The 16,468-nt window shown below is 57.7% G+C and overlaps 9 protein-coding genes across 9 annotated transcripts; 3 read left to right on the plus strand and 6 right to left on the minus strand.

Moving 5' to 3' along the window:
* Positions 1-344: 344 nt before the first annotated feature.
* BBBOND_0401800 (hypothetical protein, conserved) lies at positions 345-2,942 on the minus strand (the record flags this gene model as incomplete). The annotated part of the gene is made up of 1 exon (XM_012914421.1): positions 345-2,942. The coding sequence occupies one exon, from the start codon at positions 2,940-2,942 to the stop codon at positions 345-347; it is 2,598 nt and encodes an 865-aa protein (XP_012769875.1).
* A 1,253-nt stretch (positions 2,943-4,195) lies between these two features.
* Positions 4,196-5,389, plus strand: BBBOND_0401810 (hypothetical protein, conserved; the record flags this gene model as incomplete). Its single annotated transcript, XM_012914422.1, has 1 exon — positions 4,196-5,389. The coding sequence occupies one exon, from the start codon at positions 4,196-4,198 to the stop codon at positions 5,387-5,389; it is 1,194 nt and encodes a 397-aa protein (XP_012769876.1).
* A 484-nt stretch (positions 5,390-5,873) lies between these two features.
* Positions 5,874-6,389, minus strand: BBBOND_0401820 (hypothetical protein, conserved; the record flags this gene model as incomplete). The annotated part of the gene is made up of 4 exons (XM_012914423.1): positions 5,874-5,990; positions 6,061-6,102; positions 6,139-6,173; positions 6,266-6,389. The coding sequence occupies 4 exons, from the start codon at positions 6,387-6,389 to the stop codon at positions 5,874-5,876; spliced, it is 318 nt and encodes a 105-aa protein (XP_012769877.1).
* Positions 6,390-6,702: 313 nt separating this feature from the next.
* BBBOND_0401830 (actin, putative) lies at positions 6,703-8,019 on the minus strand (the record flags this gene model as incomplete). Its single annotated transcript, XM_012914424.1, has 2 exons — positions 6,703-7,604; positions 7,704-8,019. The coding sequence occupies 2 exons, from the start codon at positions 8,017-8,019 to the stop codon at positions 6,703-6,705; spliced, it is 1,218 nt and encodes a 405-aa protein (XP_012769878.1).
* Positions 8,020-8,487: 468 nt separating this feature from the next.
* Positions 8,488-11,147, minus strand: BBBOND_0401840 (nucleolar GTP-binding protein 2, putative; the record flags this gene model as incomplete). The annotated part of the gene is made up of 9 exons (XM_012914425.1): positions 8,488-8,640; positions 8,676-8,851; positions 8,985-9,409; positions 9,592-9,772; positions 9,951-10,081; positions 10,148-10,345; positions 10,382-10,750; positions 10,790-10,991; positions 11,027-11,147. The coding sequence occupies 9 exons, from the start codon at positions 11,145-11,147 to the stop codon at positions 8,488-8,490; spliced, it is 1,956 nt and encodes a 651-aa protein (XP_012769879.1).
* A 198-nt stretch (positions 11,148-11,345) lies between these two features.
* BBBOND_0401850 (hypothetical protein) lies at positions 11,346-12,286 on the minus strand (the record flags this gene model as incomplete). The annotated part of the gene is made up of 4 exons (XM_012914426.1): positions 11,346-11,609; positions 11,645-11,737; positions 11,780-11,888; positions 12,102-12,286. The coding sequence occupies 4 exons, from the start codon at positions 12,284-12,286 to the stop codon at positions 11,346-11,348; spliced, it is 651 nt and encodes a 216-aa protein (XP_012769880.1).
* Positions 12,287-12,462: 176 nt separating this feature from the next.
* On the plus strand, positions 12,463-13,476 carry BBBOND_0401860 (hypothetical protein, conserved; the record flags this gene model as incomplete). The annotated part of the gene is made up of 5 exons (XM_012914427.1): positions 12,463-12,547; positions 12,584-12,734; positions 12,947-13,027; positions 13,068-13,225; positions 13,262-13,476. The coding sequence occupies 5 exons, from the start codon at positions 12,463-12,465 to the stop codon at positions 13,474-13,476; spliced, it is 690 nt and encodes a 229-aa protein (XP_012769881.1).
* Positions 13,477-13,530: 54 nt separating this feature from the next.
* BBBOND_0401880 (-Ribosome-recycling factor) lies at positions 13,531-14,396 on the minus strand (the record flags this gene model as incomplete). The annotated part of the gene is made up of 2 exons (XM_012914428.1): positions 13,531-14,245; positions 14,281-14,396. 2 exons carry the CDS (start codon positions 14,394-14,396, stop codon positions 13,531-13,533), a joined length of 831 nt encoding a protein of 276 aa, XP_012769882.1.
* A 269-nt stretch (positions 14,397-14,665) lies between these two features.
* BBBOND_0401890 (-Ganglioside-induced differentiation-associated protein 2) lies at positions 14,666-16,404 on the plus strand (the record flags this gene model as incomplete). Its single annotated transcript, XM_012914429.1, has 5 exons — positions 14,666-14,858; positions 14,896-15,051; positions 15,086-15,940; positions 15,977-16,176; positions 16,273-16,404. The coding sequence occupies 5 exons, from the start codon at positions 14,666-14,668 to the stop codon at positions 16,402-16,404; spliced, it is 1,536 nt and encodes a 511-aa protein (XP_012769883.1).
* Positions 16,405-16,468: the final 64 nt, after the last annotated feature.

Here is a 16,468-nt window from a genome sequence, read left to right on the forward strand (position 1 = left end):
TAGCTTCCCCTCGTAACGGACACGTTGCAGGCACGCAGACACGCCGTGTAGTTCACGCGCAGCATCAGGCGCAGCTCCTGCACACCAATCGATTTGGGCGTCACATATACTCACGTGAACCGCCACCCATGGCGGAAGCAGGATTTCAGGCGACCGCTGCGCCCGGCCGCGGGAAAGCGTCTTGCGGAAGGCAGCCCGTCCCAGCGGAAGGAACCTTCCGCGGTAGGCGAGCCACCTGCTGGCTGCTATCATGTAGTAATAATTCTGATTAACGCGTGTTCGAGGTGTGGAGCGCCCCGCGCGGGTGCCGTGGGAGCGGCGCCTGCCGGTGGCCCTCCAGAGGCTCAATGGCGGTCGAGGATGTCGCAGCCTTCCTCGCGGCGCAGGCGCCGCGCGAGATCCTGAAAGAACTTGTGTATGCTGCGGGGCGATTTGACCTCCGGGGAGCGCCTGAACGCCGGCACCGCCTCGTGCAGTTGCACGTCCCGGCCCGAAAAGACGTTGGTCTGAGCAGCACGGCTCACCTGGCGCCGCGTCGGCAACTCGGGCATCGCGTAGCGTCCTGAAGACGAGCCATCTGCCGCTATCAGCGAGCTCCTGGACGAGCCGCTGTCGACGGAGAGCCCGTCCGCCACGCTCGCCGACAAGCTGTGCGGGAGGGAGGCGGCATGGTTGCTCACGGGCTGTACCTTCCACGTCGCCGCCTTGGCCTCGCGCTCCTCCTTGAAGCACTTGTCATACAATGACCTGGATTCGTTCTTGATCTTCCGGAGCGACTCCGCGACCAGCTTGAAGTTGCTATCGTCGTAGAAGTAGTCGGGGTCGTGCGCCTTTTCGCACGTCTCGTGCTCGCCCTTGGGGTCAGCAGCTGCGCCGCTGGTCGGAGCGTTGAAGTTCGCAAAGTGCAGGTTCTGCAGGGTGGCGGAAACGGGCGCCACGTCCTCCGACGCCGGGTCGACACTCTCCACGTCGGTGTTGCTCGAAGCTTCAGACTGCAGCTCGGCCTTGAAGTAGTTGGACAGCTGCATGATACGAGTGAACCACAACTGCACAGTCTTCTCCGACTCGCACGTGAAAAGCCAGTACCGCAGCGAGCGCCCCTTCCGCTCCGTGATCTCGAAGCCGTTGGGGTGCCCCATGCGCTGCAGCTTGGTGATGTCCATGGCGGCGGCGTCCGCGAAGCTGCGGATCGTGACCGCAGCGAGGTCGATGCTAGACTCCACCGGCACGTCGTCAGCGAACAGGTCGCTCTCCAACACGAACAACCTGCGCCCACAGAGGTACACGGCGCGCTGACGCCAAGAGCACCGTTGCGAGTCACGACGAAGGAACAACGCCTTCAGCTCGGCGTGTGTCACTATGTCGAGCGTGTTCGGGCTGCCGTCCGGCAGGGTCGTGAAGCCTGGGGTGCGGGTGCGACGTTCGGCATGGCGGCGCGGAGGACGCGCCGGCTGTTGCGGCTGAGACGTGGCGCTGGCGGTGCCGGTCGACGCTGCCTCGATTTTCTTCACCGTCTCACGCACCTGTTTGCGTAGCGTGAAAGTCAGCGAGGCGATCTGGGCGATGTTAGTGTTTATCCTGGCCTCGTAGTCCGACAGCAGGGTGGGCAGGTTGCCGCAGTGGAGCTGCCAGTGCGGCACTTCCAGCACGAGGTCGGGGATCTCCTCGTCGGTGAACAGCAGCTTCTCGAAGTTGGAGCGGAGCTCCACGTACATGTTGAGTGCCATGCCTGGGTTTTGCACGCGGTTGATGGCCTCCAGCTGCGACACACAGCCGCGGAGGTACCGGTTGAGGACCCCGCTGGCGTGCATCATGCGATTGAGCGCGGACGAGCCCACCTGCTGCATGTTACGGATGTCCTGCGAGCCGAGCGACCGCTTCAGCTTCAGCGCGTCCAGCGTGCGCTCCACGCCGCTGCGAATGGACCGCGTCGTATTCTTCAGCCCCGCACTGGACGCGTCCGATAGCTGCTGCAATTCCGGCAGCACGACCGACAGGTCGTTGTGCCGACGGACCACCGCGCTGAGGCACTCGCCCAAAAGCTCCTTCACCTCGGCAACGGCAGCCTCGATCTCGACGACCCTGTGGGCGCCGTCGGAGTGGGCCTCACTCGCGCATGTTTCGCATAGCGGCAGCAGGTGGCACTGCACGCACGCGAGCCTCAGCGGCAGGCCGCGATGAACGGCGCACGAGTCGTAGGTCGGGTACGCGGATTCGCCCGGGCGAATGTTGATGCTCAGGTCCTTAGAAAAGTTGCCCGCGAGACTGCCAGAAGCGCCCGCAGCCAAATGGCCGTACGACAGCTGGCCCGATAGCGCGTCGGACGCGTTGAGGCGCGCCTCTTTGCCGGAAGTAGCAGTGACCAGCTTGTGGCTCCGCTGGAGCCCCTCGGCGTGGCGCTCCACGGCGCAGACGGCACACAAATGCATCACGCACGAGTCGCAGCGCACCGTCGCCAGAGACAGGTAGCACGACGAGCAGAGGCGTGCCTCGGCGTCACACGGTGAAGCGGAGGCGACCGGGCGCTTCCTGTCGGCACGGGGCGCGGCATCGTCGCCGTCGCTGCATGCCTTGGCGCCCTGCGTCGCCTTGAACTGTGCTCTAGTTACGTCAGCCAGGTAGTCCACGTGCAGAGTCTCGTTTATCCGGGGTTTGGACACCTCCTTGATCTCCACGTCGTAGTCGCGATGCGCATCGGCGAGGTCGGCCTGTTGGGAGGGCTTCGGCGCGGCCGTGTCGAACTCGGGCTTGCGCAGGTTGACGGGACGGTCGAAAATGTCCAACACACGGCCGAAGGCGTCCGCAACGGAGTCGGCGAGTTTAGGCAGACGGTCACGCGCCGCGTTGGCGTATCCCGAGAAAAGGTCGGTTCCGTCCGTCTTGACCAGACGACCAAGGTCGATGCCGTGGCCCAGGAGGCCTCCCAGCATGCCCCCTGACATTGTGCAAATGCGCTAGCTTCCCAAAGGTACAGGGTTGCCACGCAGAGCGTAACCCTGAAATGTGTAAGCGGAGGTCGGGATGGCTGCAGATGCCTTAGCAGAGTACACCCCTACCGTAGACACCTACGATGTGCAACAGCCGTGCCAACTGTTACCAGTTCCAGTAGCATATTGCAGTGTACTCGAACTGGCCGCACTGCCGAGCGCGCTGTTTGTAGGGGGTGTAGGCGTGGCGTGGATTATGTCTAAACTACCCTTCGAGTGCGCGGTAACCGCAACAAGCAAACATTGTGCGAGTATTTGTCGTGTGTGTAAACGCCGTAGGTCTGGGTAAATTGCTGGTGCGTCGGCTCGCCAGTTGTTTGTACGCCTATTCCCAGACAGCAGCGAACTGCGGATGTGTGGCGGAAGACACATTCAGAACTGTGTAAAAACGTAATACACACAACTACGTGCGAATGTGCAAGCATTTGCTACGCCGGGTTCTTCCTTGCGCGGTGTTCGTTTCCCCGGCCGGCTCTACTACACTCCGGCAATAACACAGCTGGAGCCGTGGGAGCGCCCGCAGCGCGCGTATAGTTTGGTTCTAGATCGTGATGGCGTATGTGTGATCGCCGTATTAGGCTGCAGTATTGTAGAGCCTGTCCGCCGGTTACCGTGCAGAGGATTCCACACAGCTGTTCCTATTACGGGGCATCCATGCCGTGGACGAGTACGAACACGCGGCGTAAATCATGCATCCATGGCCTTTCGGTTTCCGTGACATTCGCGCGCTGAGGCATTCGAAGGGTATCGTGTACTCCGCGAATGCCACCACCGAGACACGGTCTCGTACCTCGCGCAACGATACGTCGGTACGATGTCGATTAACGTGGCACATATGGCAGACGATGCGGGCGCAATCGCGTTGAGTTGTCCCTTTAGGGAAGTGCGCTGGTTCGCTGTAACAGTCACGTGGTAATCACGCCCACCAGATCTTTCTCTTCGCCGCCAAAGTTCTGGCAAACGGTATCACGTAGTAGTATAAGGTGACAATAGGTCGAAATTACGGAGAAAAGGTCTGATTTTTCACGTTACACAATTTAGCACCCGCGTCATAGATCTGCCGCATCGCTCCCATCTACCGAGACAGCGCTGAATAGCTCGCTTCGTTCAATCAACAGGCAACAACACACGGCCATCTCAGCTTTATGGGTGCTGTAGCAAAATTTTGAGCATCGTGGTCCGAGTGAGAGTTGCTCCATAAATTGAATATGGAGGTCGAGCGCATTACCTCATACGACACCGCATCGGGTGAACCGGCAGATGCACTGGATTCAGAACATTGTTCCAAAGACCAACTGTTCGAGTCAAAGTACTTCACGCGCGAGGACTTTGCCCCTTTCACCCTGCCGTACGGGACCCTTTGCGGCAGTGATGGAGGAAACACGGAAAATAGAGACACGTCTTCAGAAGGAAGCGCTGACCCGAAAGCATGGGCAGCCAGTGTGTTCCAGGACTGCATTTCCTTCATACGAGGCAACCACGAGTCAAACGAGACCTTCGAGTGGTACCATGACTTCATCGCCTTCACGAACCTGCAGGCGGCCGTGTACTCCGACCGCGAACTGCTGAAAGATGGAGAAGATCTTTATTTGATCTTGGACTACACGAACAAACATGTGCGGAATCTGCGTTCTTCAGTAGCTAAAAACGCCTTGTTTTTTGTCGGCTGCATCATAGAGGCGACCGAACACGACTCCACCCTGTTCGTGGCGGTAGCACTCAGGCTCTTGCCTCATCTCTTCAAGTGCAGCACCTCGGAGAAGATTGTATATCGCAAGCCAGCCATACACAACATCGTTTCGATCTGCCAGCGTTGCCGCAGTAGCGAGAGTATCGCCATTGCATGGATGCTGATGGACCATGCCCGCGACCGCAGCCCAAAGATTTGCGCAGCAGCTACCATTGCCATGCAAACATTCTTCGACAATTTCGACACGGATATGCTCGTGACACTCGATCTGGAGGATGTTGCCGAACACTTTGAACCATGCCTGGGTGGGCGCAACGCCGCGCTAAAGAAGCTCTGCTCAGGTCTCGTAATCAAGATAGCCGAGAGACTTCCTACGGACACTCTGCACGCCTGGGTGGAATCTGCTGCTTCCAAGCCAAATTTGAAGAAGCTGCTCAAACCATACGTACCCAGCCCCGTACTGAGCGAACCATCGGTGGACGAACCCAACGACCAAACGGCGATCAGTGCGTCCAGCGAAATGTTGACAAACAACGTGGTGAGTGTTGAAGTGAAGGAAGTCTCGTCACTACCCGAGGAGAAAGGGGAAGTCGAAACGACTTGCCCAGCGGCAACAGAAACAAACGACGAGCCAAATACGGCTGAAACAACTGAGGACCCGGCAACGGAAGAAAATGAAGGTGAACACGATAGCGCACAGTCGCCGGCATAGATGCCGCTAAAATGAAGACATAACCGATTTAGCAATTAAAGCAGACTTCTTCCAAATGTTACGCAATTTGGCTTGCGTTTGGAAAACAATCAAGCCTGCCCTTTGAAAATTGAGAGCGGAAAGGGTAGGGAGCAACGTCCCGGGAAACCGGCAGCGGTATATAGATATGCCAAACTCCTCAACTGTGCGATTATTATCCGAATGCGCCAGTAACCAAGCGGTGTTTTTAGTTGAAGCCTATTGCACGATCTTCGACCAGGTCCTGGTGCTGGCGTCACATGGAAAGCCTATCATTCTCACGCGCCTTACGCAAGGGTTTAGGTATAGGCGATGCGATATGTCATGTAACAACTCCAGCTGGAGGCACGCAACCTTAGCTGCTGTACGAACGGTCCACAACCAGGACAGCCGCCTCTTTACACAACTCAGGAAGATACTCATGACTGATTAATGAGCTCGAATAGACGCACCACTGTTAAGCAAATTAGGCTAAATTGCATGAATGCTGCCCACCTCCATTGTTGGCGATTTTTTTGTAGCGTTGCTCGTCGGCCTCCGGGAACTCATCTGGTTGCTTCCGGATGGAGACCCTGGTTGGTCGCTGCATAAATTTGACGAACTAATAAGGGACTCAGCGCATATTCACAGTCGTAACAGCGCATGGTACTCACCTTTGGCTGCTTGGGAGGCTCGGGCTCAGAGCTCTTCACAGGCTGCAGCGTTTATATGGGCAGACAGGTCACACCTACGCCTCGTGTCTTGTTCGCGATGGTAGTGGAGAAGGCTGAACATCAATGAATCCGGTTCACAATGCCATCTCTGGCGTAAGGTATCGCCTAGATGTGCTGCTCTTGCCTACGGCGTGGCTAAACTAACCTTTCGACACTCCCTTCATGATGGAGCCCATCAGCTCCTCCACGCTTATCGCTTCAGCCGCACCCTCGGCATCTTCTGGCTCGGAGATGGTATTGTCAGACGGTTCCGGATTATCCTTCTTCATGGCGTCACGAAATATCGAGGAATCCTAAAATGTGCCGCGGAAGTTCAGCCACCGGTGCTACGCCGCAAAAACGAGCGACGGACAATATCAATTGTTTGAATATTTGTTATATAAAAATTGTGAACGATACGCTGCTAAAGTGTGACGGCAGAAGGCGGCCGGATTAGCCGCCCACCCGCTCCAGGGAAACTCCTTATATCGACGACGCTAAAGGCGGCGGCTGCACAGCGTACTGTCGAACAGTGCCAACCACTCGCTGAATGTGACCACGCCGAGCACCCATAGCGTCTTTTTGCGGCCTCTCGGGCGCATCTCAGTGGCACCGACGGTACGCTATCGTCGTGCCGTGATCGCGGTACTCCTTCTTCGAAATCCAAAGCTGCTGGAAGCGGCCCAGGGACGCCAAAATTGAACCCCCGAGCCACGTGGAGTAGCGAGCCTCGCCGTACGACGATGGGTGCACCAACTTGAACTTGCTTCCGCGGCCGATGGTACCCTGCGACAGCTGCGCATTCAAATGGTCCATCAGACCCGACGTCATACTGACGCCCCCAACCACGACTATGGACGACAGCAACTCACGGCGAATGTCCACATCGGTCTCGAAGACGCAGTCCGTGATCATCTCGTAGAGCCCCTTGAAGTTGTTGAACTCCGCCACGGACGTCGACTCGGGAGAGAACAGCAACTTCGGTACCTCGGCAACCTTGTCGTCAATCTGCACCACGTCACCGTCGGGTAGACGGTAGGTGTGCGGGATCTTTGGTGATTTCACGGAACAATACGATTCGCGGATCTCCCGCGCAATCCACTGGCGGCGGTGCTCCTGCGCCACGCTCCCTCCGGGCCGGAAAAATTCGTGACCGCGGTTGTGTAGCAGATTGCACAGATGGATGTCCAACGCGTTCCCGCCCACAAGCGACGTTTGGATGGTGGATTGCAGCGATATGCCCTCGTGGACAGGCGAGGCGATGCAGCCGCCCGCACCGATGTCGAGCACCAAGGCCGACTGCCTGCCGACAGAAAACGCCGATAGGTTCGCCCGCTTGGCCAGGTACGCAGCGGGTACGTCCAGCTGCTCGAAGAGGATCTCCAGGGTGCAGTCGCGGAACTGCTTGCACTCCGCGGTCGGCTCCGTCACCAACATCGGGTGCTTCGTCACGTCCAGGTTCAGGCCTCCCACCTTGGTAGACACGAACTCCTCATTCTCAAACACTGCAACAGATGCGAATAGCTCACAAAACACGTACTCTGCATAGCCGCTAAGCCTGACCCTGCAGCGCCATCAGAAGGGTGCAAAAACCAAAAACGTACCTGGGCAGCTGTCACGCCGGTAACCCTCCACTCCCAAACGGATGAGCTTCTCGAACACAAACGGGTCCACTTCCAGGTTTTCGTCGCGGTTGTATTGTAGCAGCCGTCGGACCTCCACAAACGTGGGTGCGCGCACCCGGTTCAGAGGCACCCATCCCAGGTACTCATTATTCCACGTGCCCCGACTCAACGCGCTGGGAATGTATTCACGCGGGTAGTCTTCCTGGCAGTTGCCGATACGGAGGGTGTCGAAACCCGGGTCCACCACGATAGCCGCCACATCGTCACCGCCACTCTGCACGACCTTGACACCCATTGCAACCTGTGGGGGTTTTCGGGGCGGCAAGGGCGGCAAAGTGGTCGACCGATTAGAGCGAATCAACGTTGCAGACAAAATGGGAAAACTGCTGGGCTGTTGCGTGCCCGAGCGAAATTTTCAAAGGCCTGCGCAACAGATCCTTCTAACTTCGAGCCCCTTGCATGTGACAGTCGGGCTCAACACGGTAAGATAGCGCTCGGAACGTGGTGCAACGAGCAGCCAAATGATAAGGATCGGTCTCGTGGGCCACAGTAGCAGACGACGCCTACGAGGATAGTGGTCCAATGGCTCCTGGCCGAATAACACGCCTGAACTCACAACGAGGGAAGACCAGGGCCAAGGGTCGCAAAAAGGGTTGCAAAACCGATCCTTGCAAACCAAAAACAAACTCAACTGGGATCCAGACAAACGCTAAACTCAAATCGCACAGCGCGTTTGTACGCCACAACGAAAGCCCGTCGAACTCTAACTCTTACGCGCCTTCCGCCGGTCGATGTAGTCAGCAAGCGCCTTCAGCGTGCGTAGCTCGCTGAAATCATAGTCAGGAATCGTCAGGTCGAACTCCTCCTCAACGGCAAGCAGCACCTCCACCTCGTCCAGGTTATCAGCACCAAACTCCTGCCAACAAATGATTGTCACACACCCTCACGTACTTTTAAGAAGTCGCACTCCGGGTCTATCTCCTCCGCCTTCTTCTCGAACTTCGTCGCAAGGATTCCCGAGATTCGTTCCACAGTCCCCGGCAGCGCGAACGCACGAACGCTGCGACGAAAAAGACGCGCGTCTTCCGGGATGCCGCAAACAGCCCGCAACTTAAACGCGAAAGCGCCTGCAGCGCGTTTACGGCCGCGTTTTACACGCACACGCACCTAGGAGAAACGCGCAACGTAACAGAAGCGCCAGACGGAGAACGCCACTTGGGCTAAGCGCAACGTTCATTATACATGTTCCGTGCAGCTAACAAAGGAAACTGTTGTAATCTATGCCGGCGATCTGCGATGGGACAGAGGACTCGCGCACGTGGTGTTTCTTCGCCGGGGCCGCCTCGCTCTCCTCGGCCTCGGGGCAGGATTCCACGCACGCAGCACCGGATTCCACGTCTTCCGCGCCAACTGGCTCCGTTAAATCTGTGCCCAGCTGCAGGCGGCCCAGCTCGGCGATGTGGTCCTTGATTTCAGCGGCCTGGTCCACGCTCTGGTCGGCTGGCGGAGGCTCACTGTAGAATGGCAGGCGGCCACGTTGGAAGTCGTACAGGACGATCCTGGCCGCAGTGGAGACGTCGGGGACCCTGCCCTTGCGGAACTTGCCGAATTTCTCCGCCACCAGATCCAGGAAATTATCGTTGGTGAAGTCGGCACTGACGCCGTACCGCTGAACAAGCACGTCCCTGATGAGGCATGAAAGATATCGTAAACACGTAGCACACGAGTACATACGAAACCTGTAGCACAGTCAGGCGCCCTCGGCTGCACAGGGCGGTCGATCAACCGATCGATACCGCGGCGGTCCCATTGGGGCACCCGAACGGCGCCGAACACAGCCAGGAGCATCAACGTAGCAATGCCTTACCTGCTGATGATTTCGAGGACGCGGTCGATGTAGTTTTCCGGGTCGTTGATGCGCTCCACACGAACGACGCCCTTCAGCAGCCGATCCGCCTCGTCACTGTCCTCGATCGGGGTGACGCCAGGGCAATCTATCAGGTGGATGCGCTTGGTCAAAGAGACGTATTGCCACACGCGGGTCTCCCCTGTACGTTAATGAGGTGCGAGTGAGTGAAGGGCGCACAATAACGCATCAACCTGACATGCAGCACCCTTTGTACACCAGTAGCTTATTGCATGACGTGATGGCGACGGCGAGCATACGGAAGCGTATATTGTACGATGCGCGCATTCGTAAAGTGGCCGTATGTGGCCCCGACATACCTGGTATTGGCGCTGCTTTGCAGTTCTTTTCACCCTTGAGCGTGTTGATCACGGAGCTCTTGCCCACATTGGGGTAACCGATGAAGCCCACGCTGAAGTGCTTGCGATCCTTCATCAGCTGCGAGTACTGCCTGAGAAACAGTTAAGCGCGGTTGGGGGAGGAAGTGTAGACGCGGCGACGTGAACGATGAACCCACTTTAGCAGCTGGACGAGGGTGTTCTTGCCGAAGGGGTTGGTGACGGACGCGTGAAATGCCACCGTGGGCACAGTGCGGTTTAGATGCTTCAGCCACGCCGCCGTGACCCACGTCGGGACGAGGTCGCATTTGTTCAACAGCAGAATCAGCGCCTTGCTCTGCTTGTTTTCGCGGATGTACTTCTCCAGGCGGTGGCACCTACAGCCAAATGTAGCAGCATGGAAAGCGACACACCTCGTGCCCATGGGATTCCGAGCGTCTATCACCTGGACGATGACGTCGGAGCAGTCGATCACCTTGTACAGTTCACCCCAGATGCGCTTGGAGGTGCCCTTCTTGAAGACGACGTTCGGAGCTTCCTCCGAGGACTCGGCCACGTTTTCGCGCTGCAGGTAGGCGTCCTTGGACACGTCGTACGACGAGCTGGACGCGAGCTCAGCGAGCTCCTCCACGGTCGACGCCGCCAACTTCGGGCGCTTGCGCACGGCCTTCGCCCCGAAAGTCTGCTCGTACGGCTCTAGCGATAAGATTTTAGCGTTGTCGTCCGCCATCTCAACGTTCTTCAACAGCGATAGGGGGAGCTTGCTGCGCTTCAAGATGTGCCTGAGAGCGAGTCAAACGGCGAAGCTGCCAAACACCAACGTTCGGGGATGCGATGCGGCCTCCTCCAGCTCGCTACGCAGGTTCGTCATCTGCTCCTGGGTCAGTACGCGGGTGTTGCCGAACCATCGGCGATCGGGGCAGATACGAGCAGGCTCGGTAGCCTGAACGCGCATCTTCTCCAGGTTGGGCTTGTCGCGGTACATGTTCAGGCGCTTTATTGTAGCCTTGTCCCGATACTGACCTGCGAAACGTCATCGCCGCAGCACGGAAACCTACCTTCCTTCTTGCCCTTGACGCCAGTGCGATGCGGATTCGTGATAGCCGTCGAGGCGCGGAAGGCCGGAAACGGCTGCGCCGCCGATCGCTTGGCGATGCGATTCTTGCGCACCTTGACCATATTGACGAATATGGTGGGAGGTGGAAGATGAAAGATGGGTTGAAATAAATGCCAATTGCGAATCAAGGCGCAGATACAGCCGCAACCTCGGAAACGACGCCGCGCCCCCTGGGCCGCCACTGGGCCACACCAGGACGTTCGGTAGCGCTACAGTTGTTATTATGGCATCGGCTTAATCGCCGGACTATGTTTTTCAGTCTATATGTGCAGCGCATGGCCTCGCGCTCGGCTGGCGGCTAGAGGTGTGTAGATGGTTACGCATTCCGATTCCGTGCCCCGGGATGAACACATAGAATCGACAAAGTCGCCTTTCGACAGCAGCCTGGAGCCCTGGATGGCGGGCAGTAGCAACGCTTCGCGGTGAGAGGAATCCAGCGGTTGCCGATGCCCATCCACAACATACGATTCAGTGGCGTTGTCGATCAGCCTTAGCGCCCGGCCCCTCCGCTGCCGCAACGTGAGCTGCAAGAAGTTGTATCACACCCGGCAATATCTACCTTGGTGATCTGGACGTGGTTGCCTTCCCTGCTTGCTTCTCCATGATCGGATCTGCCGCCGCCGCCCTCAAAACTGGGTAACTGGTCGGGGTCCTGTGTGAGCAATTAGGCGATAGGCGATCCTTTATAACTCACCTTAGACGATACAATCGCGTGGTACCCGTCGGCATATGCTGGTGACGCCTGTTCCTCACCACGCCACGTACCGGTAAGGCCGGCACCGCTCTGGACATCGTCATCGCCACTGCGAAACAACCCACTTCAAATAACATATCAAAGGCGCTCGGCGTATCCGTTAACTGCATGCTGTTGTTGAGTCCCAGGGCGTCTGTTAGCGAACGTGAGGATCCGTGTAGGCCGGCACAACCTGCAGGGCATGATGTGTTCCGGTCTACACCTACCGCAATACCCAAAAAGGCAGTTGTAGCCTCGGTTGCAACGTTGCCCCTCAACACACATTGAGCGGGGTGCGTGTGAGTCCGAGTGGCATACATCTTCACGGAAGATAGCGGACTCCGGGTCTTCCACGGCCGACGGCGAAGGCTGGGACGCGGTGTGGACCGTTGCCAACGCCAGGAGAGGTGCGAGCGCAGCGACGGTTACCAGCCCGGCTGACACCGTGGCGATACCACGGGGCACCATGACCGGCCGCTCGTGCTTACCGCAGGTGGGAAAAGCTACTCTCAACACCGGACGCCGTGCCGGCTGCCTGACAAAGTTCGCCCAGATAGGGCGCGCAAATGGCGCGGCGCCACGCCAGAATGCCAGCACCAATAATACACACAAGCACTGATGCGGGATTCCATCCTACAGGATGAATGGCACAGCTACCGTGGTCAGTTGTCACCGCGCGACCCGTGACCTTCGGCAAAGCCCGGCTAGCGGCCGAAAAGTGTTCACAGGGTACGTAGACACGGGTAGCCGCTATCATGCGTGCAGGAATCGCGCAACAAATCGACAATAAGCCACTTAAGATGCGATTAACGTCCATGTTACAAGCGTTCGCCGAGGCTATGCAAGAATGCGAGAACAGCGAGGAGCTCAGAAACGTGACCAGCCACGTGCCAGGCATGTCCATGGTCAAAGCGAAGTACGTTGCCATTGTACATGCCACCAGTGGGCGCTGAGAGGGCCGCCAAACCAACAAGGCGCCGGCACAGCACGGACGCCAGAGGATGCTGGAAAATACTGGCGCCATCTCCTCAATTTTATGGTGGTCGCAACGTGACTGCTCAGGTGGCAGCCTCGATTGGCAGTTGTTACATACGTTCATCGCGTGATGCCTCGCATACAAACACGCAGGGGGGTGGTGCAAATACATCCGTCCTTTCTCGGGAACGCTTTGAAGGGCGTCTACACATACCTCTCGAACTTCCTTATGCAGTTAGTAAACGCCGCATCGAGTTTAACAGGCACGACACAGGTACAATGAAGAACTGGGCGGCATATGGCTCACCTGCGGCAAGATTCGCCAGCAGGACGAATGTGGCTACGTCACAGACGGGGACTGCTTCGGCGTACTCTCGCTGAGCGTCACGCTTAAAATGGTCGTCTTCTACCCGTTCAGCAGAAGCGTGATCGGTAAATGAGGACTATACGGCACCTAATACCATGCAGGCAAGGTGGCCAGAGTCTCTGCGCACAGGGCGTCGCTCCTGGTCTACGGCATATTCGGCGTCACCGTCCGCTCCGTCGACGAGGCAAGTGAGGAGCACCACGAATTGACCGAGGGATCTTTGGTGGACGTAGAAGTCGACGACGTGAAAATTCTGCCCAAAAACAAATGGGTCATGCTCGCCACTGCCGTGGAACGCGTTAAACTTATTACGTAGTCATCATCACAAACTACATGTGCACGTACACTGCGATTAGAGTGGTGCCGCGACTCAGGCGAGCCCCCGCAGAGCTTCGTTGGCGACCTCGTCGACGCGCTTCTCGGATTGCTTGACAACGGCATCCACCTCCTTCTGCTGACGGAAGAACATGTCGTCGCTCATGGCCTGGTGCAGGTGCTTCAGCTTCTTTATAACGGCCTGCCTCGTGAGGCGGATCTGGGTCTTCACCTCGTTCAACGTCTCCTTCACGACGGAACGCGCTTGTCGCACCATCGCCTCCGTCATCGAAGGGACGACCACTGACACGCGGTCGGCCATCATAGACACCTTGTAGTCCACTAGCTTCGTGCTGAGACTGACGAAAATGGCGTCCAGGTGGACTGCCGACAGCGGCACCACGTGCAACTCATACGGGCCCTTCGACATTATCTGCGCGACGTACTGCAGTTGCTTTTCTTTCGAATCGCCCGGCAGCTCCACCGTCAGCGACTCAATCAGCGACGGAGTTGCACGGTGCAAGGCGAGGCGGCTTATTTTGTTGCTCAGAAACTGCTCGCTCTCCTTCAGCTTGGAACGCAAACCGGCGAACACGGCCTCCAGGTCAGCTTCGCTCACGAAAAATTCCTCCACTTCATCGTCATCCGATCTGCCGTCCGAACCACCTTTACCAGTGCGCCCCTGGCTCCTGTTCTTCTTCTTACGGCTGGCATCCAGCTGCTGCAGACAGCGCGGAGCCGCGGGGCGCCTCGATACGAACGCGCATACCCTGTAGACGATAATTAAGCGGCGAGTGGTACTAACCCAGCTCTAGAAAGCGGATACGCGCTTAGCGCTGCAGCCAAGAGGTCGTGCCGTAGCGAAAACGCCAGCGCAATCACGAGCCATATGACCTGCGCCAGCCTCCACCGTGGCACCATGCAGGCAGCGCCCGGGCGAGCCTCCCGAGTGGCGGATTCCTGGACTTATATAATGCTCGGTTCACTAAACTGCGCCGTTAATCAAAACTGGGCCCGTGTGGTGGACGCGCAGTCCCCTTTAAGGCAGCAAGCACACCGACACGGCGCGTGACGCCGGCTCACTTCGTTCTGGTCAAACCGCCTACACATCCGCGCCAAACCGCGGAAAAGTCGCCAGGTGTGGCGGCAGAGGGTGACAGAATGCACGACTGCCAACACATCACCCAAAAATGACGGAACACGCAGTCGCAGACCTGGCGGATACTGTCTGCTGGGTACTGGGAGAAATCGAACACATGATAGACCCAGATTTGCCCCCCCTTACAACACCAGAGCCACCTAGGTATATCGATAAGGTGCCTCAGTGTCACATGGATGCGTGGAAGGACTTCCGTAAATGGGTGATAGCCGAAGTTCCGACCTGTAGGTTGCAACCGCATAACGCGCATGATGCACGCAGGCGATGCTCAGCCCAAGTTCCGTGTCAACGAGGAGCTGAACGAAAAGATATTCATCGGTAACTGTGACATCCTGCAGCTCGAGGTGGGCGCCACCGCCGTCTTCGTCGACGAGTTTATGCCGCATGCATCAAGAACGGCGCGGCGCATACAAACACGTAGGTCGTAATGGGGAAAAGTAATGGCGCCCAGAGTATGGTAACGACATCCCGTACGAGGAACTTGGCCGGCTGCGCTGCGGTGATGTCATGCTGCGGCGCAGCTATAACATCGGCAGCGAGCACGTGGTTTACGCCGTATCACCGCGCTACTCCGCCAAGTATCCGGACGCCTCCGCGAACATTCTAAACATGTGCGTACGCGAGACGCTCAAGGCCGCCATCGCAGCAGGGGTGGACTCGGTGGCATTCCCACTGGCCATGGGCAGGGAGGTGACGTACCCAGACAGAGAGTTCGCAACTGCGGTCCTGCGAGCGGTCAGGCGTTGGCTCGAGGTGCCGAAGGTGGCAACCAATATCGCACGGGTTTTCTTCTTCGGAGTGGATGAAGAAGCCTACCGCCTCATGCAGCGCTTCTTCCCCAGGGACCAGACAGAAGAGAAATTGAGCGCGGAGATTTCGGACGCAGGAAACGAGTTCGGCGAAATCGTCAAGGAGGAACGAAATATACGCATATCAGCGGGATTACGAGGTGACAGCGTGGAGAGTGACGGCACCGCGGCCAAAACAATGCACATCAATGCCCCGCTGGCCAACTTCAGCGGCAATTGCAGAGTTGGCAGCGACAGGCAGCTGTCGGCCAAGGACTACGACTTCGACTATTACTGCAGGCTCTCGCTCTCTCTGATGCGGACGCCAGTCTACAGGGAAATGGACACCAGCAAGTTTGCGTTGCTGCTCGGCCGCGACGTTGCGCAACGCCCGGTCATCGCAATAGACGCGGCCAGAATGCCCAGCAGCATCAGCAACACGCATGCTGTCGCCTACGTGCTACGAATCATGCAGCCGATCTTGCAGAACAAGTTTGCCATGCTGCTACTCAACATGGGTAGGCACCTTGCCGGGTAGATTAATGCCGCCGCAGACAGCTCGCTCATCGCGGCGGGCAGCGTGTGCTCAGTCGCAAGTCAGCTCTTCCAGGTGCTGGGCGACGTGCGCCTGGGAAACCTCGGGGTGGTGTACGTCCACCGTGCCGGGTGGGCCACCCGCGGAATGCTGTACGTCATGATGGTTCTCCTCCCGGATGCCGTCAGAGACTCAGTTACCTACGTCGACACCGCTGAGGTACGTTGACACACATCTACGGAATCCTTCGCGCAACGAAGGAAAGCTCGACGGCTGCTTCGGCAAAATGGTGTGGCGACGTTCCGTGACTCGGAGAGTCCGTCGCAACCTGCCACGGTCATTTACATAACTGAATGCATCACAAAAACAAGCGAAACTAAGCGACACATTGCGACACAGGAGCTCAAGAAATACATCGAGCTCCCTAATAACAACAAGAGGCATTGAAGGAGCGGCAGCGGCACACACCGTCGTCGAAACATTTAACCACTGCACGAATTATACCTATAAT

The sequence above is a fragment of the Babesia bigemina genome, assembly GCF_000981445.1.
Source record: "Babesia bigemina genome assembly Bbig001, chromosome : IV".
NCBI classification, from domain to species: domain Eukaryota; phylum Apicomplexa; class Aconoidasida; order Piroplasmida; family Babesiidae; genus Babesia; species Babesia bigemina.